Below are 27,777 nucleotides of genomic sequence, written 5' to 3' on the forward strand. Positions count from 1 at the left end.
TGATGTCTCTCTGCACCGGAGACACAGCCGATCGCCAATTCTAACGCCTAGAAATGAAAACCTCGATTCCCTACCGAGATAACTCCTCAAAAACCTTGATCAGACTCCGAACGCCAAGTAGACTGTTTTCATCTGGGCCCCTACCAGGTACCCATTCGGCATGCGCGAAGTCTATCAACTTGAGCGAGTAGATCCGCGGCAAGTCAGAGAACTCATCATCATCATCATCATCATCATCCTCTTCGTCGACAGCGATATTTCCCGCAAGCTCGAGAACTTTGATGTCACCCTCGATGGCACCAGAAAACATCTGTGCCCCCATGTTGGAGTCACTTCCCCGGGAGAGAATAAACTCGCCGTTGTCGTCTACCACGATGCCACTGTCAATGCGGGACGTGGAGATGGGAGCAGCGATATCTCTACCCTGTCCCTTCATCTTATCTTGCTCCGAGCTTGACGAGCTGGGGGCCGCCTTCTCGATGGCGGCTCGGAGCGCCTGACCATCCCCTTCAAACGTAAAGAGAAGGCTCGCCGAGTACATCCTAGTCTCTTCGTTAGAAAGGACTTGCTCCACCCGTCTGAGGTCTTCGAGGAACGCTTGCGCGATGGCCCTCCCGAGATCCTCGTCGATACCGGCCCGCTCGTTGAAGATGAACTTCCCAATTTCCTGCACAATGTTATCCTTGTTGACTTCTAACCTCCCGTAGTCTTTGTCGTAGATCTTGTAGCCTTCCGAGTCCAATTCTTCCGGGTTGTCCGAGCCCTTGTACACACGCATGCCCGCTATCCGGAAGCCGTGGGACCCATTCGTCGTGGTCTTGCTGATCTCGTCGAATCGCCGCTTCTTCTCTAGCGGTGCGTCGTCGGCCCATAGCCGCCGGCCGAGCTTTGCGTCGAGGATGTTGGGCCGCTTGAAGCCATACGCGGCGTTCTCCAGGACGACCGACTTGTTCGTGGCAATTCGCCTGTTGTTATTCGGCTTCCACGTAACTCCATCTGGTGGCGTAGGGACATCGGCCGCTGCTTCCGCCGCTGCTTCCGCCGCCGCTACCTTGGCCATGCGTATCGCCTCTTCTTTCATCCCCTGGCTCATGTGGTCGGCAACTACGGGAAGTTGCTCGTTGACCGAGCTGACATCGGTCATGTCGTTGAGCGAAAGCGTGCCGAGATATACGGGCATCAGCTCGGCAAAGTTCGGGTGTTCCTTGAACGCCGTTTCGTAAAAATCAATCTCTTGCTGCACACAGGGCTTGATGAAGAGCTCGCCGTCAGGGTCGCAGAGGGTGCCTTCACTGCGGACACGATTAGCATACGAGGCCGTCCGCGCGTCCGCCACGGTGGTGTGAACACTCACTGTCCCGCAACTGCGAGATTATACGGTTGGAGATCGGCATGGTTCGGGAGTTCCCTGGTGCCGGCCATTCTGCTGGTCGCGACTGGTGGTGTCATATATCACCGGGAAAATTGGACAAAGGATGTCGGCGACCCGGCGAGGTTTGGCCACTCGGCCGTCGATACTTAAATGGAGGGGGAGGAGGGTTTGGGCCGCAACCAGCTGCATCTGGGTGGGCGTACAAGTCTCAAGCTAACCGCGAGGAGATGAAGCGCTCAACTAAGAGTTGGAACTTGAAGGTGGCCCTATCGAGGAGGTAGGAAACCATGGCATTTTCAATAGGGGAAAGTGCCAAAGGAGACCGAGATGGGATGAATCGGCGTGCGCGCGCGACAACGGGGCGAAGCACGCCCCGGGAGCCCAGAATGGTGGGAGGGGTCTCCTGCATTCGCAACAGCGGGGCGCTTCGCCAGCCCAAATGTTCGGAAGCCAGCAGATTAGCCAATGGGATCTTGAACGGGGCCAGGGGGGCTGCAGAACTCGGTTAGGGTCACCTGCAAGACACCTCGCTCGCTTTCGTCACCGCCCCGTTCGTCTCGCTGGGGCTGAATTCCAGTTGGCCTCTTTGTGGCGGCGGCAACATCCGAGCAAGGCGGAACAGAAGGACGATACCGATTCCGACAGCGCGAATGCAGCGGTAAAAAGAAAAAAAAATCTGTCTCACAGCCACGGCCGCGCATTCTGCCTCGCCTTCCTCTAAATGTTATTGGAACGTATTTCATGCGAGTTATCTATTGAAAGCAGAAATTCCAATCAGCTACGGTTGGACTTGCTCCCCCTCTCGGTCTTTGGAGTAGGTGCGCCCAATCGCTCGTTAGCGTTTGCCGAAGTGTTGAACTGTTGCCGCGAAGAGAGCAGGTCCACCAAACGAGTCTAGATACGATTATAAACAAGGCAGGGGTCTCGGTACGTAGGCATTTCATGATGCTGCCACTTTGTCACGTTTTACCCATTCATAGCTGGCTTCGATACATACTCTGGAGGAATCCGGGAGAGTCGGACTGCGGGAAGCCGGGGGGGAGCGTTACGGGAAACCAAGCAACTGACGCATCTTAACTTTATTCACATTCGCTCATTCTTTGACGTCCCATATGTAAAGATGTTGAGCGGCGCGAATCTGTTGGTGAGAACAACTCAGCAAGGTCAATGTTGTTCGCCTGTAGCTTGCCTGTCTGTTATAACTAACCTTTTCCATGGTAAGCGGTGGTTAACCGGGGTTTGGGCGTGCTTCGCAGAAATGTGCATCTCGATACTTGTCTCCATCTCTGCGGATGGCAGGCTGGGATCATCAACAGCTTCCACACCAACGACCCGCCAAGTCGTCCGTCTCTGGAGATCGAGCTTCGTTCTCCAAACTCAACTTATCAGGAAGACGAGTGTCTTGGAGTTGCAAGTTGGCGGCCCATTCTCTCAGCAGCTCAGTATCAACGACAAGGTTTCACTGGAGCTTTTCATTTCCGTTCAACGTACTTCGAATGGAAGCTTTAGTTGGGTCGTTCCTCCCCTCTCTTTTCTCTCTCTGCAGCTTGCTCCGCCTCCGCTTCTTATATCCTTCGCACAAGTTGCCCAAATCTCTCAACGTTAGAGCCTTGCTTCCTGTTTCTGCCCTTCCAATCTCTCACCTACCGACCAAGCTTACCCACCTTGCCCTCTTCGATTGGTAGTTTTTCCTGGGCTTCCTCCCAAATAAGCAAACAAGCTCGGATATCTTTCTTTGGACCTGGTCGCCACAGCCACAGAGATTTCGTAGCCCGCCTATCAAGGTCCTCGCACCGACCCATGGAGAATGCGAGTATGTCTTCACCTCGGGAGGGTGGCTCAGCTCCCGAGCGGGAAACCCGGAATGACACGGCAGACGCGGAAGCGTCCCAACATATCGATATCGGTGGGATCCGAGTGGAAGTTGACAGGAGCAAAGATGGAAAGAAGAAGAAGCGAAACAATCGCGCTGGTCGCACCAAGAAGAAAGTAACCGGGTTCGAGGGTAAGTTCCCATGCCTAACAGCGATGGCGCTGTGGTCTCGGTAGTTCTTCGCCACGATTTGAAATGACTTACGCATGCCAGAGTTCTATTGCGACGCACCCGTGACACCAGCAGAGCATGACGAGGAGAAGAACGTCATCTACGCACCGCACCGCCCCTTCGTGGACCGCATCGAGGAGTGTATCCAGCGGTTCCGTGCCCGTCGCCGCATGAGCCCAGAGCGCGAATACCTGTTCTCCAGATACCTCACTCTTGGCGGAATCGATGCCACCGTCCGTCAATTCCAAGGCACTCGCGACCTGGGTGAGGATGTCCTGGAAGGCACGAGCAAAGCGGTTGCTCGGGAGATGACCGCCGACGACGTGATTCAACGCGGCGGTGAAGGGAATCGCAATCTCCGTTTCTACAACCCGAATTTTCCGGAGCACTGGGACGTTGACTTTACCGGCATTGCAGCGGGATTCTTGTGAGTTTCTCACACCTTCTCTCCCAATCTCAGGAATACTAAACCTGGCAGATCTGAGCATCTCCCCGCCATGGGTTACTCCGACATCAAACACTTCCGCATGGGCGTGGAGGTGGTTTTAAACTTCCTCAAGTACGTGGATATGCATGACGTCTGTCCTGAGTATGCAGAAGACGTCAAGAACGCCCAGAAAGTTTGTGCGCAAGCCCTCGAAGAGATTCCTGCTACCTGGGAGCTCGTGAATCTACTTCCTGGAGCCTTCAATAGCGCACTCCGAGCCCTTCATTGCAAGGAGGACGAGGAGTTTTTCACTGCTTTTGGCAGTCACGGAGAGGAGATGGCTCCTGATTGGAAACGTGCGAAGATGTGTCAGGCAGTCACCCTAGCAAGTTTGCTTAGGGACAGAAGTATTTCAGCTGATAAGGAGTGGGTGGTTACGGGGATGGCCGAGCAGACCTTTGAGGTCTGCGAGGTCAATCTCCCCGACGCCGCCACTAGAGCCAAGTACGCGGCTGTCAACACACACCTCATGGATTACCCCGGCTTCCAGCCGTGCGGTACCATCACCGCACGCCCAGTTATTGTTCGAGATGGTTGGGATAACACCATGGCCGACACGGTTGCGGAGGGGGTCGCAGGCGAGGCGCAGTTCATCTTGGAAGAGGATATCCTGAAACTGCTGAAGGTAGGAATGAAGCTAGCCATGGGCGTCTGCACTCTCAATGTCGGCATCAAGTTCATCAAGTATATCAAGGACGTTAAGCCGACATTCTACGTCTTTCTACCTCAGGAGCTGATGTTCCGGTTCAAGGAGCCTGTCCTCAACCCCCGTCCGGCGCCGAACATCCACGATCAGGATACCAATGAGGATATCTTGGCAGGAATTCCCATTGGTGATGCAGATGATTAGAGGCTCGGTGATTTAGGGGTACTTTTGGTGCGTCCGACCGGTGTGTTAGTCATAACCAGGTTGAGGTTGATCAATGGTTTGGCCACTGGATTTAGACGAGGAGCCTCACGGCTAAGCAGGTAGAGAAATGAACTAAATCTGAGGAATCCGGTCCCTATTAAATGGAACGCCGCTCTTGTTCGGCTTGTCGGCTGCGGCACCCGGATGGAAATGCCCTCGTCTCTACGCGGCTTGCATTTGCTTCGAACCTTCGTGTGGTTGGAGAAAGCCAAAAGAATAAACATGAATGTTACATATAAAACACGTTTCGAATTCCAATAAAGCATAATCTTAGCTAGCAGGCCATCTCCAAACAGTGGAGTGAGGTTAATCGTGAAATCCATCCACATCCCATGCCTGCCCGACAGCCATATCAATAGATCCCTGCGTTGCCCAACGCCTCATAATGCCAAACTTAGCGCGGAAATAATCCCTCCAGAGCGGACCAGCTATACCCTTCGCCTTCGAAACCAAATCCAGATCCATCCACCGTGTCCCAGTCCAAAGGGACATGCAGGGATTTACCCCTCGCCCGCTTCTGCCATCTCCAGGACCCCTCCCTAGGACATCCTCAATTAATCCTGCGTCTGAACCTTATGATCCCCCGCGACGACCTGCGCGTAGCTCGGCGGCGGGGCGCCGCCATCGCTGGGGCCCGCTTCGCCCGCAGTTCCGTGCTCGTGCTGCTGATGCTGCTGCGGCGGCGGCTGGGACGGAGCCGAGGCGGAACCACCGCCCTGCGAGGTGCTGCCGTAGTTCATGGGCGCCTGCCCACCGGGACCGCCATACTTGGGCTGGACGCCTTGTTGCTGCGGCGCGTGGCCCTGGCCCTGGCCGTGGCCGTTGTGCACGAAGACATAGATGCGCCCATGCTCGGCATCCTGGTGCCGCCCTTGCGACCCCGGGACGGGCTGGTAGTCGTAATCGTACGGCGGGTCGGGGTGCCTGGCGATGATGTACCACGCGTGGAGGAGGCCGGGGACCTGCGGCGGGGGAGCGGGGGAGATTGGTTAGTTTTTGGGAATTCCGGGAAGGGAAGGGGTGGAGAGGGGGCGACGTACGAAGCCTAGCACGCAGAGGAGGATGTTGAGGAGGGAGTCGAGCGAGCAGATGCCGCGCCTTACCCACACTGTTCGGATGGTCGTATTAGTTAAGTGAGGCAGCCAAGCGTTGCTGCGGGGCTGTGCGGTTTGACGAACCTGGGAGCGGCGGGAACAGGACGGCCAGAAGACCGAGAAAAATGTCGTTTGCGGACATGACGATGAAGTCGGGCATAGAAATGAGCTATGGGAAGCGGGTGAAGATGATAATGTTAGTGGTTGGGAGGATAAAGTAGTCTGGGAACTGGGAAGACGGACTGTCGAGCGACTGCGGGACCGGTGATGCAAGAATGGGTCTGGGGGTGTCAGGCTTTCAGCAGATTGGGTGGCGTGCCAGGGGCTTGCGTAATGTGCATGAACGCTTGTCCTTTCCAGGGCTGTGCTCTGGGGAAGTGGGAACAGTAGAGGGTTAGGGTTATAGACTCACTGGGCACGCTCAAACATTAGAGTATGAGCGTCTGCTCAGATGGAGAGCGAATAAATGAAGGAGCCTCTTTGGAGTACAAGAGTCTCCACGGAACGTGCCTTAAGATAAAAAATGCGGTCCTAAGAATCCTAGGAGTAACGGACATACTCTATTTCCATTTTTTATTTTTATTTTTCTTATCTATTTCTCCCATTGGGCTAGTCATTTGCTCTTCTTTCCTCTCTTTCTTCGCATCCACTTTCTGCGGGATCGGTTCATGTGTAGTAATTACTGTACTGTACCTTATCTGTTGTTATCGGCTTGGGCCCAGTGCTGTTCAATACATAAGCGTCGCATACCTAGCTTGGGCCTCGGCGGTGGAGTGCAGAAGGCGGTCGGAAAATTCCCGGCAGAATTTGGGCTTCGCAGCCTTGACCTCTTGGCATGCTCTAAATTGGCCGCTCGCCGTCCTCTTCTCGCCGCTTCACATCAGAGCTATCCCGACACCGAATCGACGACAAGATGGATGACTTGGAGTCTCTCGAACTGCTCTCGCTCGTGTCGAAAGTCACGTCCGAGTTGCAGAATCATCTGGGGATCAGCGAGAAAACGCTTGCCGAGTTCGTCATCGCCCAGCGCCTGGAATGCGCCTCGTTCGCAGACTTCAAGGCCAAGCTGGCCACCGTCGGTGCAGAGTTTCCACCCAGCTTGGTAGAAAGCATCGACCGCCTTGTCCTGGCTATGCACCCTAAATTCAAGGGGAAACAGAACGGCACGCGCCACGAGGAAGACGAGAAACCTGGCCAGTCATCAGAGCAAAAGACGAAGGTGTTCAAGGGACTGGCGATTCCGGACAAGGAGGTGGATGCAATCGATGATACTCTGGCATTGCTGGAGAGTTTAGAGCCGAAGAAGGCGGGCAAAGAGCCGTCAAGGAAACGCAGCCGTACCCCAGACGACTACCGAGATGATACGAGACGCAAGCGCAAGGACAGGTACCGGTCGAGGTCGAGGTCAAGGTCGCGGTCCCCTCCGCGAGGCCGGCGGAAAAACGATCGCTACGAAGATGACGACGAAATGTTCCGCCGCCCACCGTCACAGGAACTGGATGATACGCCGCAGCTCTACAAGATCTACGACGGTCATGTCACGGGCATCAAGGATTTTGGCGCCTTTGTGAACTTGCATGGCGTCCGGGGTAAGGTGGATGGACTGGTACACATATCGGCATTCGGGCAACGAGTCAACCACCCGTCGGATGTTGTTGCTAGGGGACAAGATGTCAAGGTCAAGGTGATCAAGCTCGAGGGCAATCGCATCGGGCTCTCGATGAAGGATGTCGACCAAGAAACGGGCATGGATCTCGCACCGCAGATGAGGATAGGGTCTGGTGCCAACATGGAGGCTCTGGGTGGCGGGAGGAGAGCCCCCGGTGACATGAACAACGGCACGGACGGGTCCTTCCAGGCATCCGCAGCGGCGCGGAAGCAAAAGAAGAGGTTGACGTCACCAGAGAGATGGGAGATTCGGCAGATGATCGCCGCTGGAATCGCCAAGGCATCAGACTATCCGGACCTCGAGGAGGAGTACAATGCAACACTCAGGGGAGAGGCGCCGATGGAATTGGAGGAGGACATTGATATCGAGATCCGAGACGAAGAACCCCCGTTTTTGGCGGGACAGACGAAGCAGTCGCTTGAGCTGTCTCCCATCCGCGTCGTTAAGGCACCTGACGGCTCACTCAATCGTGCTGCCATGGCAGGAGCCAACCTGGCCAAGGAGAGGAAGGAGATGCGGCAACAAGAGGCCGATGCGCAGGAGGACAAAACCAAGGTTGACCTCGCGTCGCAGTGGCAAGATCCCATGGCCGATCCCGAGAGTCGGCAGTTCGCCAGCGATCTGAGGAAACGCGCCCAAGCATCACAGTCAGCACCGGATGCCGTACCTGAGTGGAAGAGGGCGGTTGTGCCCAAGGACCAGTCTCTCGGCAGACGGACCAACATGTCTATCAAGGAACAACGCGAGTCTTTGCCAGTATTCGCCTTTAGAGAGCAGCTCATTAACGCTGTCCGGGAGAACCAAATTCTGATTGTGGTGGGCGAAACCGGCTCGGGGAAAACCACGCAGCTCACACAGTACCTGGCCGAAGCCGGGTTCACGAACAACGGAATCATCGGGTGCACACAACCGCGTCGCGTGGCCGCTGTCTCGGTTGCAAAGCGCGTGTCCGAAGAAGTGGGATGCCAGCTCGGCCAGGAGGTTGGTTATACCATTAGATTCGAAGACTGCACCAGCCCGGCAACCAAGATAAAGTACATGACGGACGGAATGTAAATATCTCACTGGCCTCTTGACCCAGTCTGGCTACGGTGCTGACTATAATATAGGTTACAGCGAGAGATCCTGATAGATCCCGACCTCAGGAGATACTCGGTTATCATGCTCGACGAGGCTCACGAACGGACCATCGCCACGGACGTACTGTTCGCTTTACTAAAGAAGACAATGAAAAAGCGGCAAGATCTCAAAGTCATTGTCACAAGCGCCACGTTGGATGCCGACAAGTTCAGCGAGTACTTCAACTCTTGCCCGATTTTCACGATTCCCGGACGGACTTTCCCTGTCGAGATTCTCTACTCTCGGGAACCGTACGTGTTCCTTGTCGTTACCGATGGTAGCACGTGGCTAACTTGTTCAGGGAATCGGATTACCTCGATGCGGCGTTGACGACGGTGATGCAAATCCACCTGAGCGAGCCAATGGGCGACATTCTTCTCTTCTTGACAGGCCAAGAGGAAATCGACACGTCCTGTGAAATCCTATACGAGAGGATGAAGGCGCTCGGGCCAAACGTGCCGGAGCTCATCATACTTCCGGTTTACTCTGCGCTCCCTAGCGAGATGCAGAGTAGGATTTTCGACCCAGCACCTCCCGGGAGTCGTAAAGTTGTCATTGCCACCAATATCGCCGAGACGTCCATCACGATCGACCACATCTATTATGTGGTCGACCCCGGCTTTGTCAAGCAGAATGCCTACGATCCGAAGCTGGGGATGGATTCGCTGGTTATCACTCCTATTTCACAGGCACAGGCGAATCAGCGAGCTGGTCGAGCCGGCCGAACAGGACCGGGGAAGTGCTTCCGCTTGTACACGGAAGCCGCATATCAGTCAGAAATGCTTCCGACAACAATTCCTGAGATCCAGCGGCAGAACTTGTCTACTACCATCCTTCTGTTGAAGGCTATGGGCATCAACGATTTGCTACGCTTTGACTTCATGGATGTAAGTAGTTCCCCACTTCTCTGAGAATGCCTTCGCGTACTGACCTTGGTTTAGCCTCCACCGGTCAATACCATGCTTACAGCACTCGAGGAGCTGTATGCACTGGAAGCGCTCGACGACGAAGGACTGCTGACACGACTTGGAAGAAAGATGGCCGATTTCCCTATGGACCCTCCGCTTGCCAAGGTGCTGATTGCTTCGGTCGAAAAAGGCTGCTCAGACGAGATGGTCACTATCGTTTCGATGCTCAATCTTTTGCAAATCTTCTATCGACCGAAGGAGAAGCAGCACGTGGCCGACCAGAAGAAGGCCAAGTTCCACGACCCCCACGGCGATCATCTCACATTGCTGAATGTATACAACTCATGGAAGAACAACGGATACTCGAACCCGTGGTGCTTCGAGAACTTCATCCAGGCACGATCTATGCGCCGTGCCAAGGACGTGCGCACACAGATTGTGAGAATCATGGAGCGTCATCGGCATCCCATTATCAGCTGCGGGCGGGACACGGACAAGATCCGACAGGCGCTGTGCAGCGGCTTCTTCCGCAACGCGGCACGCAAGGATCCCCAAGAGGGCTACAAGACGCTGATCGAGGGCACCCCCGTCTACTTGCACCCGAGCTCGGCCCTATTTGGCAAGCAGGCCGAGTGGGTCATTTATCACACACTGGTGCTGACCACACGCGAATACATGCATTTCACGACCAGCATCGAGCCAAAATGGCTGGTTGAGGCGGCGCCCACGTTCTTCAAGGTAGCCCCGACGGACAAGCTCTCCAAGAGGAAGAAGGCCGAGAGGATACAGCCCTTGTATAATAAGTATGCCGGGGAGGATGACTGGCGGCTGAGCGCCCAGCGGAGAGCGGGCCGGTCAGGTGGTGGAGGCGGTACTTGGGGTTAGATGGAACACTTCTTGTATCGTATAGCGAAATTATGAACTGTTCAGCGTTTGTGACGATATCTAGTGGTCCTAGAGATAGGAAAATAAGATACCCCTTTTTATCCAACTACTTCTCCAGCATGGCCCTGAGGTTGGGCTGTCGGATTGGCAAGCACTAGCCCCACTACGTTCCAGGGTCGGTTACCGCGCCTGTGGTAGAGGATACTCCCTTTTCCTTTGATACGTGTGCCTAATTGTGGCAACGATTACAGCGCAGGATTGGCCGCCGGACAAATCTTACAGGCAGCGCTAACCAAAAGGCAGACTGCGGTTAGGCTCACCATCTTCAAATATTGGCTCACCATCATGCATCCAATCCCACAACCACAACCACATACGAACCCGACCGATCCAGTAATACCCGGCAACCACCAAGAAACAGAAAGGAAAAATGTCCACAGCCGACCTCCCCACCATCATCTACCCCCCCTCCACCAGCACCCACACCCACACCGTCATCTTCCTCCACGGCCGCGGCGACAACATCCAGTCCTTCACCCGGGCCCTGTCCTACTGGCGGGACGCGCGGGGCCGCAGCCTCATGGACGCCTTCCCCTCGTTCAAATGGGTCTTCCCGCAGGCGCCGCCGCGGCCGGTCGCGGCGACGGCGACGGCGCACCGCGGGCCCGAGGTCTGGCCGCAGTGGTTCGACGTGTGGAACGTGCGGGACTTTGCCGACCGGGAGGAGGTGCAGGCCGAAGGGCTGCGGGAGATGGTGCCGCGGATCCGGGACCTGGTCGCGCGCGAGGCGGGCGCGCTGGCCGGGCGGTGGGACCGCGTCGTCCTCGCGGGCATCAGCATGGGCGCGGCCACGGGCGTGCACACGCTGTTCAATCTCGACGTGCCGTTCGAGGGCGGCGGCAGGCTCGCGGCGTTCATGGGCTTCTGTGCTCGGTGTCCGTTCGCCGGCAGGGGCCTGCAGGGTATGAGGGAGGTGCTGGGGTTGGACGGCACGCTTGGGCCTGGGGTGGATGGGGTGCTTAGGGCGACGCCGATGCTGTTGGAGCATTGTGTGGATGATCCGTTGGTGAAGATTGAGGGGGGGAGGGGGTTGAGGGATACGTTGAGGGGATTTGGGGCGTCGGTCGAGTGGAAGGAGTATCCGGTCGGGGGGCACTGGTTCCAAGAGCCGGATGGGGCGAATGATGTGGTCGAGTTCTTGGAGAGGGTTGTGTTGGAGAATGGGGATGGCGCCGCTGGTGCGGGAGCAGAGGCGGTCGCGGCGAAGGACTTGTCCTGAGGGATGGTTGGGTGGCGGTTGGCGATGATCAATGGCTCGCATATACGGGAGGAGTAAAGTACGATCGAGTCAGAAAGTGGAAATGGGCAGAAGAAGATGTAGACATCATAATCGTAGCTATAGAAAACCATTGCTTGAATAACTTGCGTCGCGCAGCGTGCTTACGTTGCTCGGTAAGTCTCGGTCAAAACACGGTCGCCATATACGAGTATATAGCAGACATCATGTGGTACCAAGATGCGGCAGGTTAGGAATCTCGATGGTCTCCAAGCAACGGCTAACGGTAATATCTGCCGTTCCCATGGCCATACTTGATCATAGAGCATCCCGTTCACTGCAGTGTTGCAGACAGGGTCGCACCCTTTGCGTAGTCGTCCGGCCTGTTCCCATCACACGCCAGGCTTCATTGGTCCGGATCATCAACACATATTGGGAGAACGGCAGCAGTTTTGTCAGGGTCGGTGGACATTTCTGTGGTGACTGCAAAATGGTTGGCGCATCCGCAGCATTGCAGCATTAATGGAAAGCAGCCCTCCCCTTCGATGTACCTTTCTCGTGCTCTTCACTTTCCTCCTTCACCCCTTCGCTCGTTTCCTGCTTCCTCAATTGCACCTACCGTTCAAGCTTGCCTTCCCCATCCTGTATGTGCAGATACCCCTTGCCTTCCCCTCTCCTGGGGTCCTCGAACAACAGCTCTTGTTCCAGGCCTACTCTCCTTACCACTCGCAGACTTCTCTCTTATTGACGTAGCCACCTTATACAGGGTTCCTTATTTTGCGACAATTGGCTTCTACTAGTGTCATTCCCTATTATTTGTTGATATACGTTTTTCCACCTATCTCTTTAGCCGTAGAAGGACCGGCACACCCCTTTAAGGTAGAACGGTGTAGAAAGAAGAATAATTATCAAAATGCCCAAACGTAGTGTGCCGTATTAAATCTTCATTTATTTATTTACTATTTTCAACGTTACAGAGATTTATTAATGGCTACTTAATTGAACTGGGGTACATTTCAGGGTTACGTATGGATTTTAAGATGGCCACTCGCTGATACTAGTGGGCATTGTTGATGTTTCTGATCATGTCAGGCTGAAAGCGAGCAAGAAATGCCCCTGTACACTGTCAACAGACTTTCCTAATCCTCATGTTCTTAATGGTGCATATACGGCGTAACATCATTCCGGCTCGTATTTCGTGTCTGCGGCCCAACACCGATTGTTAACTCAATCGTTTTAATGTGGGGCTGATCGCTCTCTCTAAGGCTCATACGTCGCTGATCCCGGGCCTGCTCTCTATCACGGATGAGGCTACTAAATGAGGACCCGCGGCATCCATTGCAAAGGCAATTTCGACAACGGGCTAGACATGTATATACGTACTGTACCCCACTGAGGCTCTGTGTCTGCCTTGGCGGTATCATGTGCGGCCTGCCCTCGAACCAGCCAAGCCACCCATGATGATCTCCATCAACAACAGCGACATTGCCGCGGACAAGCAGCATCGGGCCTCCCAAAACAAGAAGCTGGCCATCTCTGGACAGCCCCCAGCCTCTACTCTAAACCTTTACCGGCGCCTAGCCTTTGGCCGCAAGCACCTTTTCGGCCACGACGACCCCGATCAGACCGCGGAGTACTTTGTTGTCAACCCCGTGCCCCAGAAACATCGCGATTCATGGCGCCCCGTCTTTTACCGAGGCGACAACCCAAAGTACTCGGGCCTCAGTACAAGCAACAACAGCAGTAGGCCAGTCGCCCGCGCCCTCCGTGCAGGCATGTGGAACTCGTTCCAGATCCAGATCGGAGACGGCGTGAGCGAGGTGCTCGAGAATGAGGCCCACATTAAGAAGCGCAAGAAGCGCAAGAAGCATGAGCGCAAGCAGAAAGCGCGCAGGTTCTTCCGTATACCCGAGAAACCGCTCCCGGATCCCATCGAGGAACCACGGGAGGTGCAGGGGCTCGTTGCTATTTTCAAGATGCGCCGCTCCGCATTCCTCAGACGCACCCTCAAGTGGGAACTCGGCGGGTACGAATGCCAATGGAAGGGGACCCGGCGTTTCCTCACGGGGCCGTTCAAGAACCTTAAGGGCGTGTCACACGACTTCAAGGTACGTACCTGTCTATGAGTGTCCCCAATGATGCCCAGCAACTTTCGGGAACCTCCCAAGGAAAACAAAACCTGACATAGCGCACAGCTCGTCGACGCAAACAATAACATTATCGCCACCTTTGAGAAGGACCGCTGGGCCTCGTACAAGAAATCCGAGAGGCTCGGTTACCCGCCCAACAAGAAGAGGCTGTTTCTCGGTAAGTTGCGGCGCTATCCGGCTGCAGACGCGCCCTCGGCTGCCGCTGTCCTCGAGAACATCCGGTTGTCTTCGCCGCAGGATGCTTCCGGGTTTTCCGAGAAGCTGACCAGAGACCTCAACCTCCAAGGACCGCAGTCCGGCGACATCACTGAGGAAGCCATCGCATTTACCTGTTGGATTGCCGTCGAGGCGGAGCACAGGCTTCGGTACAAGATCTTCGATCTTATCGAAGAGATTGTTGAGGGGCTTGGAGAGTAGAGGCTGTCCTGATTCATCCCACTCACAAGACGCATATTCGCATCTACAAAACTGGTTGCATATATCTTTCCCGGCAGTCTTCTTCACCTATAATTTTCTCCTTTTCTTGAGTAGTTCCTTGGTAAATCTGTATTATAAGTATCCATATTATTCTTTAATCACAATACCGTTTATCTTACACCTTTATACCTCATCGGTATAGAGATGTAAATCCGACCTAAGCACAAGCGTCCACATAGTCACCAATCTAGTTGGGAGCTGGGGCCCTCACCTCCACCATTATCCCGCCGCAGACCTCACAACAGGTGGCCTATCTTTGCCATCAGACTCTTTATCTCTGCAGGGCCGCCGCTTAATGGCTTTTTGGTAAGCGATACTTGCTAAGCACTTCAACCGTTAAGCCTGCCCTTAGTTTTTAGAGGCTGGTCCCTTGGCCCTCGCAAACTGGAACGAGCCAGCGTTCTGCGCACTACAATTATGTTTCATAGGCAGTTTGGTCCGCCATCATATAACCTTTAATAGGCAATGATGGCCTGGGATATAGTTGATGGCCATGCTGGTATCAAGCTGTTGAAGCTTGCACGAAAGGCCGCTGTCAAAGTCCTGAATTGGAGTCATGGCGATGTTGTACTCTGGCCGTTTCCTAAGAGTTACTTTTCCGGAATGGGCAAAGTAGACGCGATAGACGGTTAGTGAAGACCTTAGCCTCTACCGTCTTGAATCAACACGTTGCTCTTGAAATACACAAGAGTCAAACGGATATATTAAGAAGAAGCGGGCCGTTTGCCATTGTTGTAATCTAGTGGTTCGTAGATACATGTAGAAAGGGAATATTTGGAGTAGTAGGAAATGGTGACATGGTATATAGCAGAGCAAAAGACTCTCTATGACATTACGCGTAGCGTTAGCACAATATAATTGCTCCGAATTATAGTGTTTTATAAGTAATTACTATTTAAGTAGTTGGTAATACTCAACTGGATGCAATAATAACTTAAGAGGCTCGGCTTATACCTGGTCAAACACTATAACACGGAGAAGTACGTAGTACCCCTAGCTTGGGTATAAACATAGTATAGACCCCCTTTCCTGCAGAGTATCTAATCATACATCCCATACCCTACATGCTAATGCCCAGCCTATCGGTAAACCGATTGTTAAACATGCCCGTGGTATTCAACCCCCTATACACCTCCACCCACTTCTCAAAATCAGGATACCACGCCCTAACATCCTCCCCGCTCACAAAATCCAAATCCAACCCCCAATGCACCCTCACAGACTCTTCATCCCGGGTACACACCCTCTCCTTCACCCTCCTCGCCAGCTCCCTCCCGGTCTCCAAACCAACCAACATGGCCAGCTCGATCGTGCACGTCAACCTCCCGGCCTGGGGCGCCAGGTAGCCCTCACTGGCCTTGACGAACCTCACCCCGAGGGGTCCAGCCATGTACCAGCCCTGGCGGTCCGCGAGCTGGTCAAAGACGTCAAGGAGGGCGTCGAGGGTGGGGACGCAGCGGTGCGCGGCGCAGTGCAGCTCGACGGCGAAGGCGGCGAGGTCGTTGGCGGGGCCGAGGGTGAAGACATTGAAGCTCTTGTCGACGTAGACGTCCGGGCGGCCGTCGCCGTCGCCGTCGTGGCCCGCCACCGTCGCCAGCGCCTGGTCGATGGCCAACGGCGAGAGGAACGGGAACTTGGCCAGCAGCGCCACCAGGTCCCCCGCCCGCTCCACCGCCACCTGCTGCAGCAGGTTCCCCAGCCAGTCCTGCCGCCGCCCCACCTGCGCGTGGTGCGCCCCCGGCAGCCGCGTGCGCGACACGGTCACGCACGCGTTGCGGAACCAGCGCGTGTACGGGTTCAGGATCAGCTCGAAGTGGTCTGCCTCGGAGACGATCGCAGGCGGGTGCGGCGACCACTGGCCCGGGGACAGGGCGGGCTTGATGTCGGCCCAGGTGGTGGTGGAGCGCTGCTCGCGGATCGAGTAGGCCGGGGTCACTTCGAGAATGTAGGAGTGGATGAGGCCGAGGCAGCCCATGGAGGTGTGCACGGTGCGGTACCAGGCATCGGATTGGATGAGGGTAATGGGGACGGCGTCCAGGAGGGCAGGGAATTTGGCGGGGTCGGAGATGCATTGGCTGGCCTCGATTTGGTAGACTGTTCCGGACTCAGAGACCAGGATGATGGCGCGGGCGAAGCTGGCTAGAGGACCAAAGGCGATGCCGGAGCCGTGGGTGCCGGTTGAGAGGGTGCCAGAGATGGTTTGGCCATCATACCCGCCCATGTTGATGAGTGCTAGTCCGCGGTTGTCGAGCTCAACTTTGAGATTCTTGACGGTGATGCCCGCTTGGACGTGGAGGAGCGTGTTTCCTCCTTCCTGGACGGCTCCCTCACGGAAAACTTTGGCATCGACAGGCCGGACGTCGTTGAGGAGGATTGGGTTCACCAGCACGGCGCCGTCTGTTCGAGCAACATCGGAGAATGCATGCCCGGAGCCAACTGCGCGAACGCGTTGCTTGAGACGACGCGCTTCGTTGACGATATCGACCATGTCCTGAAGCGACTGCGGCTTGACCTTTTTCAAGGGCGTGCAACGCTGCTCGCCAATGCAATTCACCCAATCTTCGTCCTCACTCAGTTTGGGCCCTGCTAGGGCTGGCTTTGACAGGGGTTTGGGCTGCCTGCTTGCCTCTTCTCTGAAGACACCAAATATTGCATTCGGTTCAGCTTCTAGTGATTGTTGGATTTTCTTTTGCTGCTGCTCATCATCCGGATTGGACTCGAGGTCGCGTAGCACTTCTTGCACCACTCGCTGGACGCGGTCACCTGGCGCATCTTCTTCCGGCCCCCTCGTCTGCTGGGAGGGCTTCTTCTTCTTGAAGCAGCAGAGAAGAGTTTGAAGAGTCGACATGGTGCTGCTGATGACTGCTCCTAATGTCGCTTGCCGTCACTGAGCATGAGCTACGCGGTTCAATCGAGGGCTATGACCCGTATATAGGTAATCCGTGCCAGGGCTGAGCCAAGCCACACCCACCACATGACGGGATGTTCCACAGCCTTCATGCAAGCCTTCGGCGCCCTTTTCCTAGTCGGGTCAGAGCGATCGGCTGTCAGCTTGTATTGGCCGATGATCAGGCATATGTTTCTTGCTCGAGCTGATATTGAGGATACTTCGTAACGGAGATTGAGATTCCAATTCTGCTGTTCAATAGGCTGAAGCCAGCCTTCCCCGGGGGATCCGAGTTCCTTGCACCGACCAGAAATGCCCCTGCCTTCCTCTCTGGTGTGAAAGGAGGGGCCGCTCTGAGTGAGACATCCAATACGGAGCTGACCTCCATGTATGATTCGCCGAGACATACTGTGCCGCGCGTGCATTTTTGAGGATGGTTGAATGCCCAGCCTGGTATTCTGGCATGGCACAGCCTTGGTGGCCAAGTTAGCCGTCAGCCCCCAACATCAGGGGAAGACGGGATGTTGGGTTGGTGCAGCTGTCAATGGTGCCCGCGCCGCTCTGGATACCCAGTGTATATTGCAAAATGTCCCACGGACATTGGCACTGTCAGCTACACTCTGGAGGTCTCTGCAGTTGTAGCCACCGATCGCTAGGGATCCGGGATGGTTAAACTTTTCTGTGGACGATCTGACCCTTATTGCTCATAATGGTCGGAGTTTCTTCGAAGAGTCAAAGGAAAGCAGAGCCCCTGGCAGCTAGTAAAGCACTTAGATGGTAACCCCGAAGCACCTGAATAGTGCCAGTGATTGCTTATATGTCAGGACTTGACCCGTCACAAGCCCTTGTCCTTTCCGTCTGTTTTCCCTTGCTGCTCCCCAAGACCCTCACAAGTGCATCTGGATGGATCAGGTGTCCTCTCTGGACATAGACAAAGACAGTATACACCGCCCATGCCGAGGCGACGGCCCCAACGGATATGAGAGAAGGCCACTTGAACTGCTCGGGGCGGGAGAAGACGATAGTCGATGCAAATGACAGGAGCTCGAAGGCGTTCTGCCAGGCCGCCTCAACGGACGAAAATGCGCCACGGCTCTCGGCCTCCACTCCCTTATTGACGGTTAGCCTTGTGTAGTACCACTTTCACGAGTACCCTCGGTGCTCACCTCCTGGACGATGATCTGTACACAAAGTTCAAAACCTCTGAGTCCTAGACGGCTGAGTATCGTCCCACCCACCAGACCACTTGCTGAAATGACCGGCTTATCATCAAAGAACCAAAATAAGGCGGTCCCGGCAACTAGCATAGTAACTTGCCAGCTGCTTAACCACAGGCCCGCCCTGACCGGTCCAATTCGTTTCAGGAGCCAAGGCGCCACCCATGTCGCCGACATTTCAAAGGCCACACTCAGCGTGCTCGCGGTACCGACTTGGGTGGCGGTATAGCCGGCTGAGAGGAGGTACGTCACCATCTGACCTGCGAATCCCAGGACTGTGAGATAGAGTAGGGCACCGGCGAAGGAGGGGAGAAACGCGCGGTGGCCGAAGTAGAAGCGGAAATCCTTGGCTGATTTGCGAAAGACACCATGAATGTTTTTCCAGCTGCGCCAGTGTCCGCGTTCCCGCTGATATGCTGACTCGGCGTCTGCCGGCTCTGGTTGTGATGGGCTCTGCTTCGCTTCTTGCAACTCGGGCACCTCATTGTAAACCCGGGCGATAGCATAGTACTCGACGACGATGGACGTGACGTTCATGACTAGATTGACAATGATAGCCACTTTAGTCGAGAAACCGGCCACCAGGGCAATGAAAAGAGGACCGAAGAGCTTGCAAAGCAAGTCGATGCGTCGCATTTGTGCGTTCATGATCACTAGTGCCGCGTTGTTCTTGCCTGCCACGACCACAACCTAGCAAAGTTTATGAGCCAAGGTGTTGGGTTGCTTGTCTTGTAGTCAACTTACCCAGTCTTTCTCGACAGATATCAGGTTCATGATGGAGCATAGCTTCTCGACGCAGGCTAATAGTGACAACAGCATAAGCATACCGTTTTCCTTGCCACGTCCGAGCGGCAGCTTGATGGAGAGGATGTAGAAGACTACACAGGACGCTGCTACAACAAGGCGCTGGAAGACTTGAGGGTGTTAGTGTGAGCACATAGCAAGTGTACCGGGGACTCTACCAATAGACACCCGGACAACCTGGAGACGGTTGGCCGTGTCAACATAGTGTCCTATAGCTGGGGCGAAGACAATGGCAGACAGCCCGCGCGTCAGCGCGTACACAGACATTGGGAGCAACGTCCCTGGGAAGACGGCCGCTAGATAAAGCACAGCGCCGAACTCGAAGACGCGGGAATTCCACGTCGACAAGAAGTGCGACACATAGAGCCGGCGGGCAATCCGAACTGGCATTCCAGCCTGAGATCCGGCCGGATTGTGAAGCAGAGGGGTGCGATCATTGATACTAGGGACCTCGGCAGCAGGCCGACTGGATGCCATGGCGGGTTCGGACAAAAATCGTCGATGGTGTGAGGAACTCGGCTTCACTGCCGTGCTTGGCACTTGATAATGGCGCTCTTTAACTGTTTTTGCGCTGCATGGCCCGTCACATGATGCGGGGGTACCACCAAGATCTCATTCCCCCGTGGATCGGGACCTGTTCACGACAGTAGCAGCATACCGGGCGGCTTAGCGTTGACGACTCCTCAGAAGCTGCCTTGAATATGATGCTTTACCATGAGCGCGGGTTTCGCCTGGCGGATCTGGGGGAAGGTTTGAAGCAGTTCTTTCACTGCCTACAACGGCCCAGGGCTCATTAGCGCCTGGCTTTGGGACAGGGATTATCAGTTTCAAACCAGTTAATTCACCAATGCTGCCTTTAGCGTTGAAATACCTGGGTATTGTAGCTGTTGTGCTGCAGATATCTGAATCTCCGACGGGGACTTGTGCTGATGGATTGCACTAACAATGTTGTATTGCAAGGTAGTAGTGTGCCTCTGCCGGGTTGTTTAACCTTGGTTTTTTTCGTCCATGAATCCCGTGATTGCCAGGCAGAAGCGGATGAGTGGATCGTGATCTTTGGGCGCATGAATCGTGCTGAGCGGGACCAGCCTAGCGCGAACCGGAAAGGCGGCTGCCAGTGAAATTGCCCGACGAATCCTTCACAAAGTGTGCCCCTGAACATGCATTTCGTATAAATAAGGCCAAAGAACCTTGAATCCGCGTCCCTGACTCCATCATGGCCGGTTTTGCAGATCGTCCCCGTCCCACACCTCGGCCTGCCCGAGAGGAAGAATGATGCACAAGGTGGCGCTTCCCCTGCTGCTCGCCGGCGCCGGTTCGGCGTCGGCAGCTCTGCAGGTTGATTTCGGGTCTTCAGGTAAAACACTAAGCCCATCTCATTGACCGGCCGGGACCCACTACGATTGACAAGACACTGACATGAACTCAAGACTCAATCAAAGCAGCCGCCAAAGATGTGGCGGCCGACCTGATGGCATACTACAGGGGTAACGAGACCGGCGAAATCCCGGGCATCTTCCCTCCGCCCCCAGAGAGCGACTTCTACTGGTTCACTGGCGCCCTCCTGTGGTCCACCATGATCGACTACTGGCATTACACGGGCGACGATAGCTACAATGCCGTAGCCTTGGAAGGTCTTGTGCACCAGAACGGTCCCAGCCTTGCGTCCGCCTTCATGCCCACCAATTGGACCGCGACAATGGGAAACGACGATCATGGACTCTGGGGCATGTTGGCAATGCTCGCTGCTGAGCTAAACTTCCCTAGCGCACCGCAGGGCGAGCCGAGCTGGATCGAGCTGGCTGAAGCCGTGTTCGGCTTGCTGGCAGCTCGGTGGGCCGAGGATGATGTTTGCGATGGCGGCCTGCGCTGGCAGATCATGCCCACCAACTTCGGCTACAATCTCAAAAACACCTTGGCCAATGCCATCTTCATCAACCTCGGCGCCAGGCTGGCGCGGTACACGGGCAACCAGACTTATGCCGTCCAGGCGAGGCAGACCTGGGATTGGCTCACCGCCGTCGGGCTCGTCGACGAGTCCTTCAACGTCTTTGACGGTACCCTGCCCGACTCAGACTGCAGCGATATAATCCGTTACGCGTGGTCCAACAACGCCGCAGTCCTCATACAAGCTGCAGCGTACATGTACAACCAGGTGCGCCCCCCCCCCCCCAAAAAAAAATCCCAGTGTCCCACATCCCCTTCCCTTCCCAACCCAATCCAACCCCCTTCCGCCGCCAACCAACCAACCCACGCATCGTAAACAGACAACTGGCGACGACCAATCCACCTGGCAGTCCGTCCTCACCGGCCTGACCAACCGCACGCTCTCCGTCTTCTTCCCGGACCGGATCCACGTCGAGGTCGCCTGCGAGGGCGTTGAGCGGACGACCTGCAACAGCGCCATGCGCTTCTTCAAGGGCGTGACGCTGCGCTCGCTCGCCAGCGTGGTGCAGTTGGCGCCGTTCCTGCGCGGGACCATCACGTCGGGCGCGCTGCGCGGGTCGGCCGAGGCGGCCGTCGAGGCGTGCGACCAGGGGGCGAGCGGGCGGGAGTGCGGGTTCCGCTGGGCCGGCCCCGCCGAGACCGTCGAGGGCCAGATGGTCGGCGCGCCCGAGCAGATGAATGCCCTGAGCGCGCTGGTGAGCATGTTGGTTGATGAGGCGGCTGGGAAGGGGTTCGCGACGGCGGAGGACGCGGATCAGGTTGGTGGGGATGGCGGGGGTGATGATGGTGGGAATGGTGGGGATGGAGAGGACCAGGCTGGAGAAGGTGCGGGACAGGGGGATGGGAATGGGGATCAGAATGGAAATGGGAATGAGAATGAGAATCAGAACGGGGATGGGGACTCCGCAGGTGTCAGGATGTCGGTTGCGCTGGGTTGGGTGGTGGTTGGCTTGGTTGCCGCGCTTCTGTAGTTGAGTGTCTGCTGTATCGAAAGTTTCCGACCTAGACATTGCCGGCATCCTTAGTTATTAATATTAATTGGGACATGATGGTCCACCTGAACCTTCGCATATTTCCCGAAGCAGTGTTGTTCCGTCTAACTAGTACTAGTAATTCACGGTGCTATGCAAGTCAAAATACGACTTGCAAATGCATGACGGCCAGAGCATTACATACTAGTAATTCGTACTGAGTATCGTTGTTACTTATCATAGTTTACAGTAGTTACAGATAGTCCAACGGCATCGCCATCCTTACTTGGTCGTTTTTTCATCATTCGCGCCAGTGAACCTACCAGTGCTTTTAGCAGCCTCTTCTCCTCTATCAAGCGAGCAATAGCTTTCCTTTCATGAGGAGTAGTTATGTTGTCAAACCTCCCCATCATTCTCAAGCCTAGAAACTGTGTTCTCGCTCGCATAGTACGCTGTATTACACCGTGCGAGAGCCACTTGCTCCTCTATCTCAGCTCCATTATGATTGATGCTTGCATTCTTCGCATTCCTCTACAGCCGAGGACCAAATTTCCCATCAAACCTGCTCAACCCCGTCTCCCTCCTCATCCCCAAATGTCTCCTCATAAACCCTACAACATATCCAGCCAGTGCTCTAAAATCCCCATCGCCTCACGCACATGAGCCACCTTCTCATCTTCACTCTCCTCACCATGTTCCCCACCCCCATCCCCACCACCACCACTGCCGCCACTATTCCCCTCTGACTCCTTACGCGCCATCTCCCGCCGACAATTCTCCAGCACCCCCTCGTACGACTCAATGAGCAGCAGCACTTGCAGCTTTGCCGCCCTGTGCTCCTCAGGGGTGTGGTTCTGCCGGGGCGACAGCACCTTGGTGAGCTCGTCGGCGAGCAGCTGGGCGCAGATCTGCAGGCTGATGGAGTTGCTCGCGCCGTGGCCGAGGCGGGACGGCGGGAGTGGGTAGCAGAACTCCGAGGCTCGGGACTGGCTGGCCGGACTTGGCTGGCATGGGGAGCGCGGGCCGGGCGAGGCGAACCGCCCCGTCGCCGCGGTCGTCGCCGCTGCCGTCGCAGCGAGAGACCCCCGCAGCGTTGGCATTGAGACGGCGGGCGGTTGGCTCGTCCGGATCGGGCTCCTGGGAGGGATCACGGGGATCGACGTCGCCGGTGGCTGCGCTGCGCCGCTGCTTCTCCCGTCGCTCTCGAGCTCGACCGCGGTGGTGGAGGATGCGAGGGATGGGGCGATGATGGAGTTTGTCCATGTCGATGCCCGCGGGGTATGCCGTGCGATGTCGGGCTTTTGGCTGGCTCGTGAGTGGGCTCGTCGGTGGACACCCCGCCGGCTCGGGACTCGGCTGCTTCCCATGTTGTCAAACTCTGGGAGGACGGCGCGGTAGACCTCGGCGAGCTCGGTAGCTCTGTCGTAGGCCGGGGGCTGGTCAACTGCCGTGGTGGCCACCGCTGTTGTGTGGCTCAAGGCTGTCTGTTGTGACTCATTCGCTCTTTGTAATGTTATCTGGGGCAGAACCCCGGGGATTACCCCATCTGGACTTGTCTTTGCGGTGAAGGTTTGATAGATTGGTAGACTCGGTAGGTCGGGCACGTCTGTGGTTGAGGTCCTGTGCGGTCTTGACGGCTTCAGGATCGACTGGAAGGAGGCATTGCTCCGCATGAACTCTCGGAAGCGACTTCCATCTGTGGACAGGAACCCTGATCGCTTCTTCAACTTGCTCCGATTTGAGTCGACATCGTAAGAATGAGAACTGGAACTGGCACGGCGGTACTTTCTTGCCAAGTATGAAATGATGGATGGCATCCTGACTGGAAGGACGTGTTTCCTCGAAGAACACAAGAAGAATGAGAGGGAGACAGCGCGTTCATCTTGTAAAGGTATTTTCTTGCGCCCGTCTCGGTTACTGGGGAGCGAGCATCCTTAGCCATCTATATCTGCCCGAAGCGGGCGGTGACGGGCTTAGAGGCAAACTTGCGATGCGTCTTTGTGCATCTGCATCTCAATTGCAGGAAAGAACATTAAACTTGATCACTTCCGACGGTTAGTTCCGTCGAATGCCAGAAATGAGACTGTTCGCGACTGTATAAGGTACCGCGAACTACTAGCGGCTATAACTGGGAGCTGCCAGCATAAAGCCGAATGCTGTCAGGTTCCTTTAGCGTCATCACATAACACTTTGATGTCGGTTTCCCGGGCACCAGAGGTCAAAGTTATTTCCCCTCTCAAGGATAGAAAGAGTGTCAAGACCGGATTGATGGTGTTCGTAACAGAAACTTGCGCTGCTCGTCTGAACCTTTCCACCAGGTACTACTCGAATGGCGGCATTCATCCTGAATTTAGCGATGGTGACGGAAACAATGGGATTGTTCATGCATCTTCTTTATTCCTGAACACAGCCAGAAATAGGTTTTAAACAATTCATTTGTCCCACGGCTTTGTCCAGAAAGTCCCCATTTCACCTGGAATACTAGGGACACGGCCTTGCGAACCAACCTTTGTTCTCATAGCCTGGATATAGTCTTCGCTTCCCCCACCGCAACCAACCTCAGTGAAGATCCAAGAGAGTCCGGAGTGTACGAATTTAAACATTTGGTCAACATCTCACTAAACTCAAAGACACACTCTTGGATAGGAGCCCTTCCATCCAAAGTGAGACAACTAAGGAACAATAAAATCAGATAGAGGCAAACGGTGAGCAACCCCTTAACCACAATCAGACAAGAAGAACAAAAAGAAAAAAAAAATGTCACAAGAGCAATCAGAAACGCCCTCCTGGCGGGAACGCCACAATCCCGAATGGCCGCTCCCGCGGCTTCAGAACGTCGTCGCCACCGTCAACCTCGACTGCCGCCTCGACCTCAAGCTCATCTCGCAGCAGGCGCGCAACGTCGAGTACAACCGCAACAAGTTCCACGCGCTGGTGATGCGGATCCGCGAGCCGCGCACGACGACGCTCGTCTTCGCGTCGGGCAAGCTGGTCATCACGGGGGCCAAGTCGGAGGAGCAGGCGCGGCTCGCGGGGCGGCGGCACGCGCGGGCGATCCAGAAGTGCGGCTTCCAGACCAGGTTCAAGGACTTCAAGGTGCAGAACTTTGTCGGGTCCGCCAGCTGCGGCTTCTATGTGCGCCTCGAGGGTTTCCACATGGAGACGCTGCAGTTCAGCCAGTACGAGGCCGAGATCTTCCCTGGCCTGATCTACAAGATGGTTAACCCCCGCCTGACGTGCCTCGTGTTTGCCAACGGCAAGGTGGTGCTGACGGGCGCCAAGAAGGAGGAGGACGTGTTCGAGGCGTTTACGAATCTGTATCCGATGCTGCTGGATTATAAGATGGGGGATGTGATTACTCGGAGCGAGCCGCTGCCGCCGCCGGAGGAGGGGAAAAAGGTCAAGGAGACGAAGCCAGAGAAAAGGGTGCGAAGGAGGAAAAGGTGAGTACCTGCTATTACTGGTAAGTATTGGTGAGACACAGTACTGGGTAAACGCCACCTGGCTTGGTGGTAGATGATGGGTAAGTACTAAGGTACTTGAACGTATGTATCTCGCGGTAATCACACACAAGCATGCGTGAGACAATAGCGGTTCGGTTCAACAAAGAGGAATCTTGAACCGGCAATAATTCATTGCTTTTCTTTGTTCTGACTCCCTAGCGGTGCGCTCCCAGCGAATCGTTGCCCTACTTTTGCTGAGAGTACTGCAGGAAACAAGGTAGCTTAGTGCATTAAGCCTGTCGTTCTGCCGTCCGAGTTCCCGCTCCGTTCCTCGAAGCCCGCCGATCTACAGCCTCAAGCTCAATATTGAGCACCTTGTCAACATTCTGCTGTACCTTATCTTGGACTGCCTTGCCCTCAAACATGAAGCTCAGCTCTTCGAGCGTACGGTTATGCGTCTCGGGGAATATCCAGTACACTGTTGCAATCTCGACAAAGATCCAGACGCAGTAGACGATGTAGTACTTCCAGCCGATGGCGTCGAGCGCGATGGGGTTGACGTATGTGTTGAAGAAGACGGCAAATCGCACAGTGAGTTGCTCCACAGAGATCCCCTTGGCGCGTTGTTGGTAGGGGAATAACTCGACGAGATAGGTGTAAGCAAGGGCGTTCCAACCCACGTTGTAGAACCTAGCCTGCCAGTGAGCCCCTGAAATCGGTACAAGTAGAAAGCCGAGCGAGACTTACGGCGAGTAGACATAAATAAACACCAACACCGGAATCGCCGCTTTCGATGAGTTTTCGATTTCCGCCCGCGCACTGGCGATAGTCCAGACAATGTAGACTATCGCCGTGCCAATGGTACAAAGCAGGAACATCTTTCGCCGGGGAAATCGAGGCGCAATTAACGCAATCGGCACCGCATTGATGAAGCCCCAGCAAGTATTGCTCAAGATGATCTGCTGTACCGTCCTGTTATCCGTGATGTTCACGAGCGCCAGGATCTTCTTCATGTAGAAGCTCAGAAGGCCGTTCCCGCTCCACTGCGTAAAGAAACCCATGACGGCAGCAATCGTGAAACGGCGACGCATGGGTGGATCGCGCACAACATCGGCCCACACAAACGACTTTGACAGCTCCTTCTCCAGCGCAATAGTCGACTGAATTTGCGCGTACTCGAGCCGTACAAACTCGTCACCGTCGGCACCCTCGCTGTGGTACTTTTGTAGTATGGCAAAGGCCTCGTCGCCACGGTCTTGCGAGATCAGCCAGCGGGGGGACTCGGGACACCAGTACATGAACGCGATCTGGCAGAAGCTGGGGACGAGCTGCAGCAGACTCGGCAGTCGCCAGGCCCAGGTGCTGGTCATCTGAAACGTGCCATACGTGGTTCCCGCGGCGACGATGGCGCCCACGAACCAGGAGGCGTTGAACAGCGACGTCATGATGGGGCGTTCTTTGGCATACGACAGCTCTCCGATCATGGAAGAGGCGTTGACGATGGCGAAGGGGATGCCGAAGCCGAGAACCCACCGGGAGGCGAGGAACATGTCGGAGTTGCGTGACCCAGCTTGCAGGCCGGCACCCATGCACATGACGAGGGAGGCGGCGAGGATGGTTCTCCGGCGGCCGAGATACTGGCTCACAGTCGGGATGAAGGGGATTGCCATGAGAGCACCGAGGGAGTACATCGCGTTCAGGAGGCCGAGGCGGGCCGAGGTCGGGTTGTCAAAGTCTGGATTACATTCATGTTCTGATTAGCTCAAAAGCCACCAGGTCCCTCGTATGGCCGAAGGGCGAACATACAATCTGTCCACGACTTGACAGCCTGGAGAGAATTAAGCATAGAACTGTCGAAGCTGTTGAAGTTGTTGAGGTTAGAACGCTCGTAGTTGAACCTTAGGCCTAGCCGGCCGATTCGCGTCACTGCTTACCCTGATGTCCATTCGACCCCCAGCCCCGTGGGAACAAGGATGAGGTACAAGAAGCGCAGGTTTGGTTTCTTGTACCATGGCTTGTGGTCAGCCTGCGCAATGCGCGTTAGCCGCGGATCGACGTGCTCTTCCTTCGCACCAATGATAGCCATTGTCACTTGTCGATTCTGAGGCTTTAGCAAA

General features: G+C 55.4%; 12 protein-coding genes across 12 annotated transcripts; 6 read left to right on the plus strand and 6 right to left on the minus strand.

The window, feature by feature from the left end:
* Positions 1-70: 70 nt before the first annotated feature.
* On the minus strand, positions 71-1,422 carry MFIFM68171_09502 (Kinase; the record flags this gene model as incomplete). Its single annotated transcript, XM_071064921.1, has 2 exons — positions 71-1,292; positions 1,355-1,422. The coding sequence occupies 2 exons, from the start codon at positions 1,420-1,422 to the stop codon at positions 71-73; spliced, it is 1,290 nt and encodes a 429-aa protein (XP_070921022.1).
* A 1,765-nt stretch (positions 1,423-3,187) lies between these two features.
* MFIFM68171_09503 (Argonaute siRNA chaperone complex subunit Arb1) lies at positions 3,188-4,753 on the plus strand (the record flags this gene model as incomplete). The annotated part of the gene is made up of 3 exons (XM_071064922.1): positions 3,188-3,377; positions 3,459-3,843; positions 3,895-4,753. 3 exons carry the CDS (start codon positions 3,188-3,190, stop codon positions 4,751-4,753), a joined length of 1,434 nt encoding a protein of 477 aa, XP_070921023.1.
* Positions 4,754-5,367: 614 nt separating this feature from the next.
* MFIFM68171_09504 (Stress response RCI peptide) lies at positions 5,368-6,049 on the minus strand (the record flags this gene model as incomplete). The annotated part of the gene is made up of 3 exons (XM_071064923.1): positions 5,368-5,775; positions 5,854-5,921; positions 5,992-6,049. 3 exons carry the CDS (start codon positions 6,047-6,049, stop codon positions 5,368-5,370), a joined length of 534 nt encoding a protein of 177 aa, XP_070921024.1.
* A 771-nt stretch (positions 6,050-6,820) lies between these two features.
* Positions 6,821-10,488, plus strand: PRP22_5 (DEAH-box ATP-dependent RNA helicase prp22; the record flags this gene model as incomplete). The annotated part of the gene is made up of 4 exons (XM_071064924.1): positions 6,821-8,628; positions 8,686-8,946; positions 8,997-9,582; positions 9,637-10,488. The coding sequence occupies 4 exons, from the start codon at positions 6,821-6,823 to the stop codon at positions 10,486-10,488; spliced, it is 3,507 nt and encodes a 1,168-aa protein (XP_070921025.1).
* Positions 10,489-10,918: 430 nt separating this feature from the next.
* Positions 10,919-11,767, plus strand: MFIFM68171_09506 (Phospholipase/carboxylesterase/thioesterase domain-containing protein; the record flags this gene model as incomplete). The annotated part of the gene is made up of 1 exon (XM_071064925.1): positions 10,919-11,767. One exon carries the CDS (start codon positions 10,919-10,921, stop codon positions 11,765-11,767), a length of 849 nt encoding a protein of 282 aa, XP_070921026.1.
* Positions 11,768-13,224: 1,457 nt separating this feature from the next.
* MFIFM68171_09507 (HNH nuclease domain-containing protein) lies at positions 13,225-14,331 on the plus strand (the record flags this gene model as incomplete). The annotated part of the gene is made up of 2 exons (XM_071064926.1): positions 13,225-13,872; positions 13,960-14,331. 2 exons carry the CDS (start codon positions 13,225-13,227, stop codon positions 14,329-14,331), a joined length of 1,020 nt encoding a protein of 339 aa, XP_070921027.1.
* A 1,120-nt stretch (positions 14,332-15,451) lies between these two features.
* On the minus strand, positions 15,452-17,239 carry MFIFM68171_09508 (D-arabinono-1,4-lactone oxidase; the record flags this gene model as incomplete). The annotated part of the gene is made up of 1 exon (XM_071064927.1): positions 15,452-17,239. One exon carries the CDS (start codon positions 17,237-17,239, stop codon positions 15,452-15,454), a length of 1,788 nt encoding a protein of 595 aa, XP_070921028.1.
* Positions 17,240-18,091: 852 nt separating this feature from the next.
* On the minus strand, positions 18,092-19,776 carry MFIFM68171_09509 (Solute carrier family 40 member; the record flags this gene model as incomplete). Its single annotated transcript, XM_071064928.1, has 4 exons — positions 18,092-18,388; positions 18,445-19,185; positions 19,240-19,409; positions 19,458-19,776. 4 exons carry the CDS (start codon positions 19,774-19,776, stop codon positions 18,092-18,094), a joined length of 1,527 nt encoding a protein of 508 aa, XP_070921029.1.
* A 795-nt stretch (positions 19,777-20,571) lies between these two features.
* Positions 20,572-22,217, plus strand: MFIFM68171_09510 (Mannan endo-1,6-alpha-mannosidase; the record flags this gene model as incomplete). The annotated part of the gene is made up of 3 exons (XM_071064929.1): positions 20,572-20,656; positions 20,730-21,454; positions 21,567-22,217. 3 exons carry the CDS (start codon positions 20,572-20,574, stop codon positions 22,215-22,217), a joined length of 1,461 nt encoding a protein of 486 aa, XP_070921030.1.
* A 611-nt stretch (positions 22,218-22,828) lies between these two features.
* On the minus strand, positions 22,829-24,034 carry MFIFM68171_09511 (uncharacterized protein; the record flags this gene model as incomplete). Its single annotated transcript, XM_071064930.1, has 1 exon — positions 22,829-24,034. The coding sequence occupies one exon, from the start codon at positions 24,032-24,034 to the stop codon at positions 22,829-22,831; it is 1,206 nt and encodes a 401-aa protein (XP_070921031.1).
* A 940-nt stretch (positions 24,035-24,974) lies between these two features.
* On the plus strand, positions 24,975-25,664 carry MFIFM68171_09512 (TATA-box-binding protein; the record flags this gene model as incomplete). Its single annotated transcript, XM_071064931.1, has 1 exon — positions 24,975-25,664. The coding sequence occupies one exon, from the start codon at positions 24,975-24,977 to the stop codon at positions 25,662-25,664; it is 690 nt and encodes a 229-aa protein (XP_070921032.1).
* A 286-nt stretch (positions 25,665-25,950) lies between these two features.
* Positions 25,951-27,746, minus strand: MFIFM68171_09513 (Major myo-inositol transporter iolT; the record flags this gene model as incomplete). The annotated part of the gene is made up of 4 exons (XM_071064932.1): positions 25,951-26,350; positions 26,408-27,395; positions 27,467-27,519; positions 27,595-27,746. The coding sequence occupies 4 exons, from the start codon at positions 27,744-27,746 to the stop codon at positions 25,951-25,953; spliced, it is 1,593 nt and encodes a 530-aa protein (XP_070921033.1).
* Between the last annotated feature and the right edge of the window lie 31 nt (positions 27,747-27,777).

This window comes from Madurella fahalii, assembly GCF_045866475.1.
Source record: "Madurella fahalii IFM 68171 DNA, scaffold_5, whole genome shotgun sequence".
Taxonomy (NCBI): Eukaryota; Fungi; Ascomycota; class Sordariomycetes; order Sordariales; genus Madurella; species Madurella fahalii.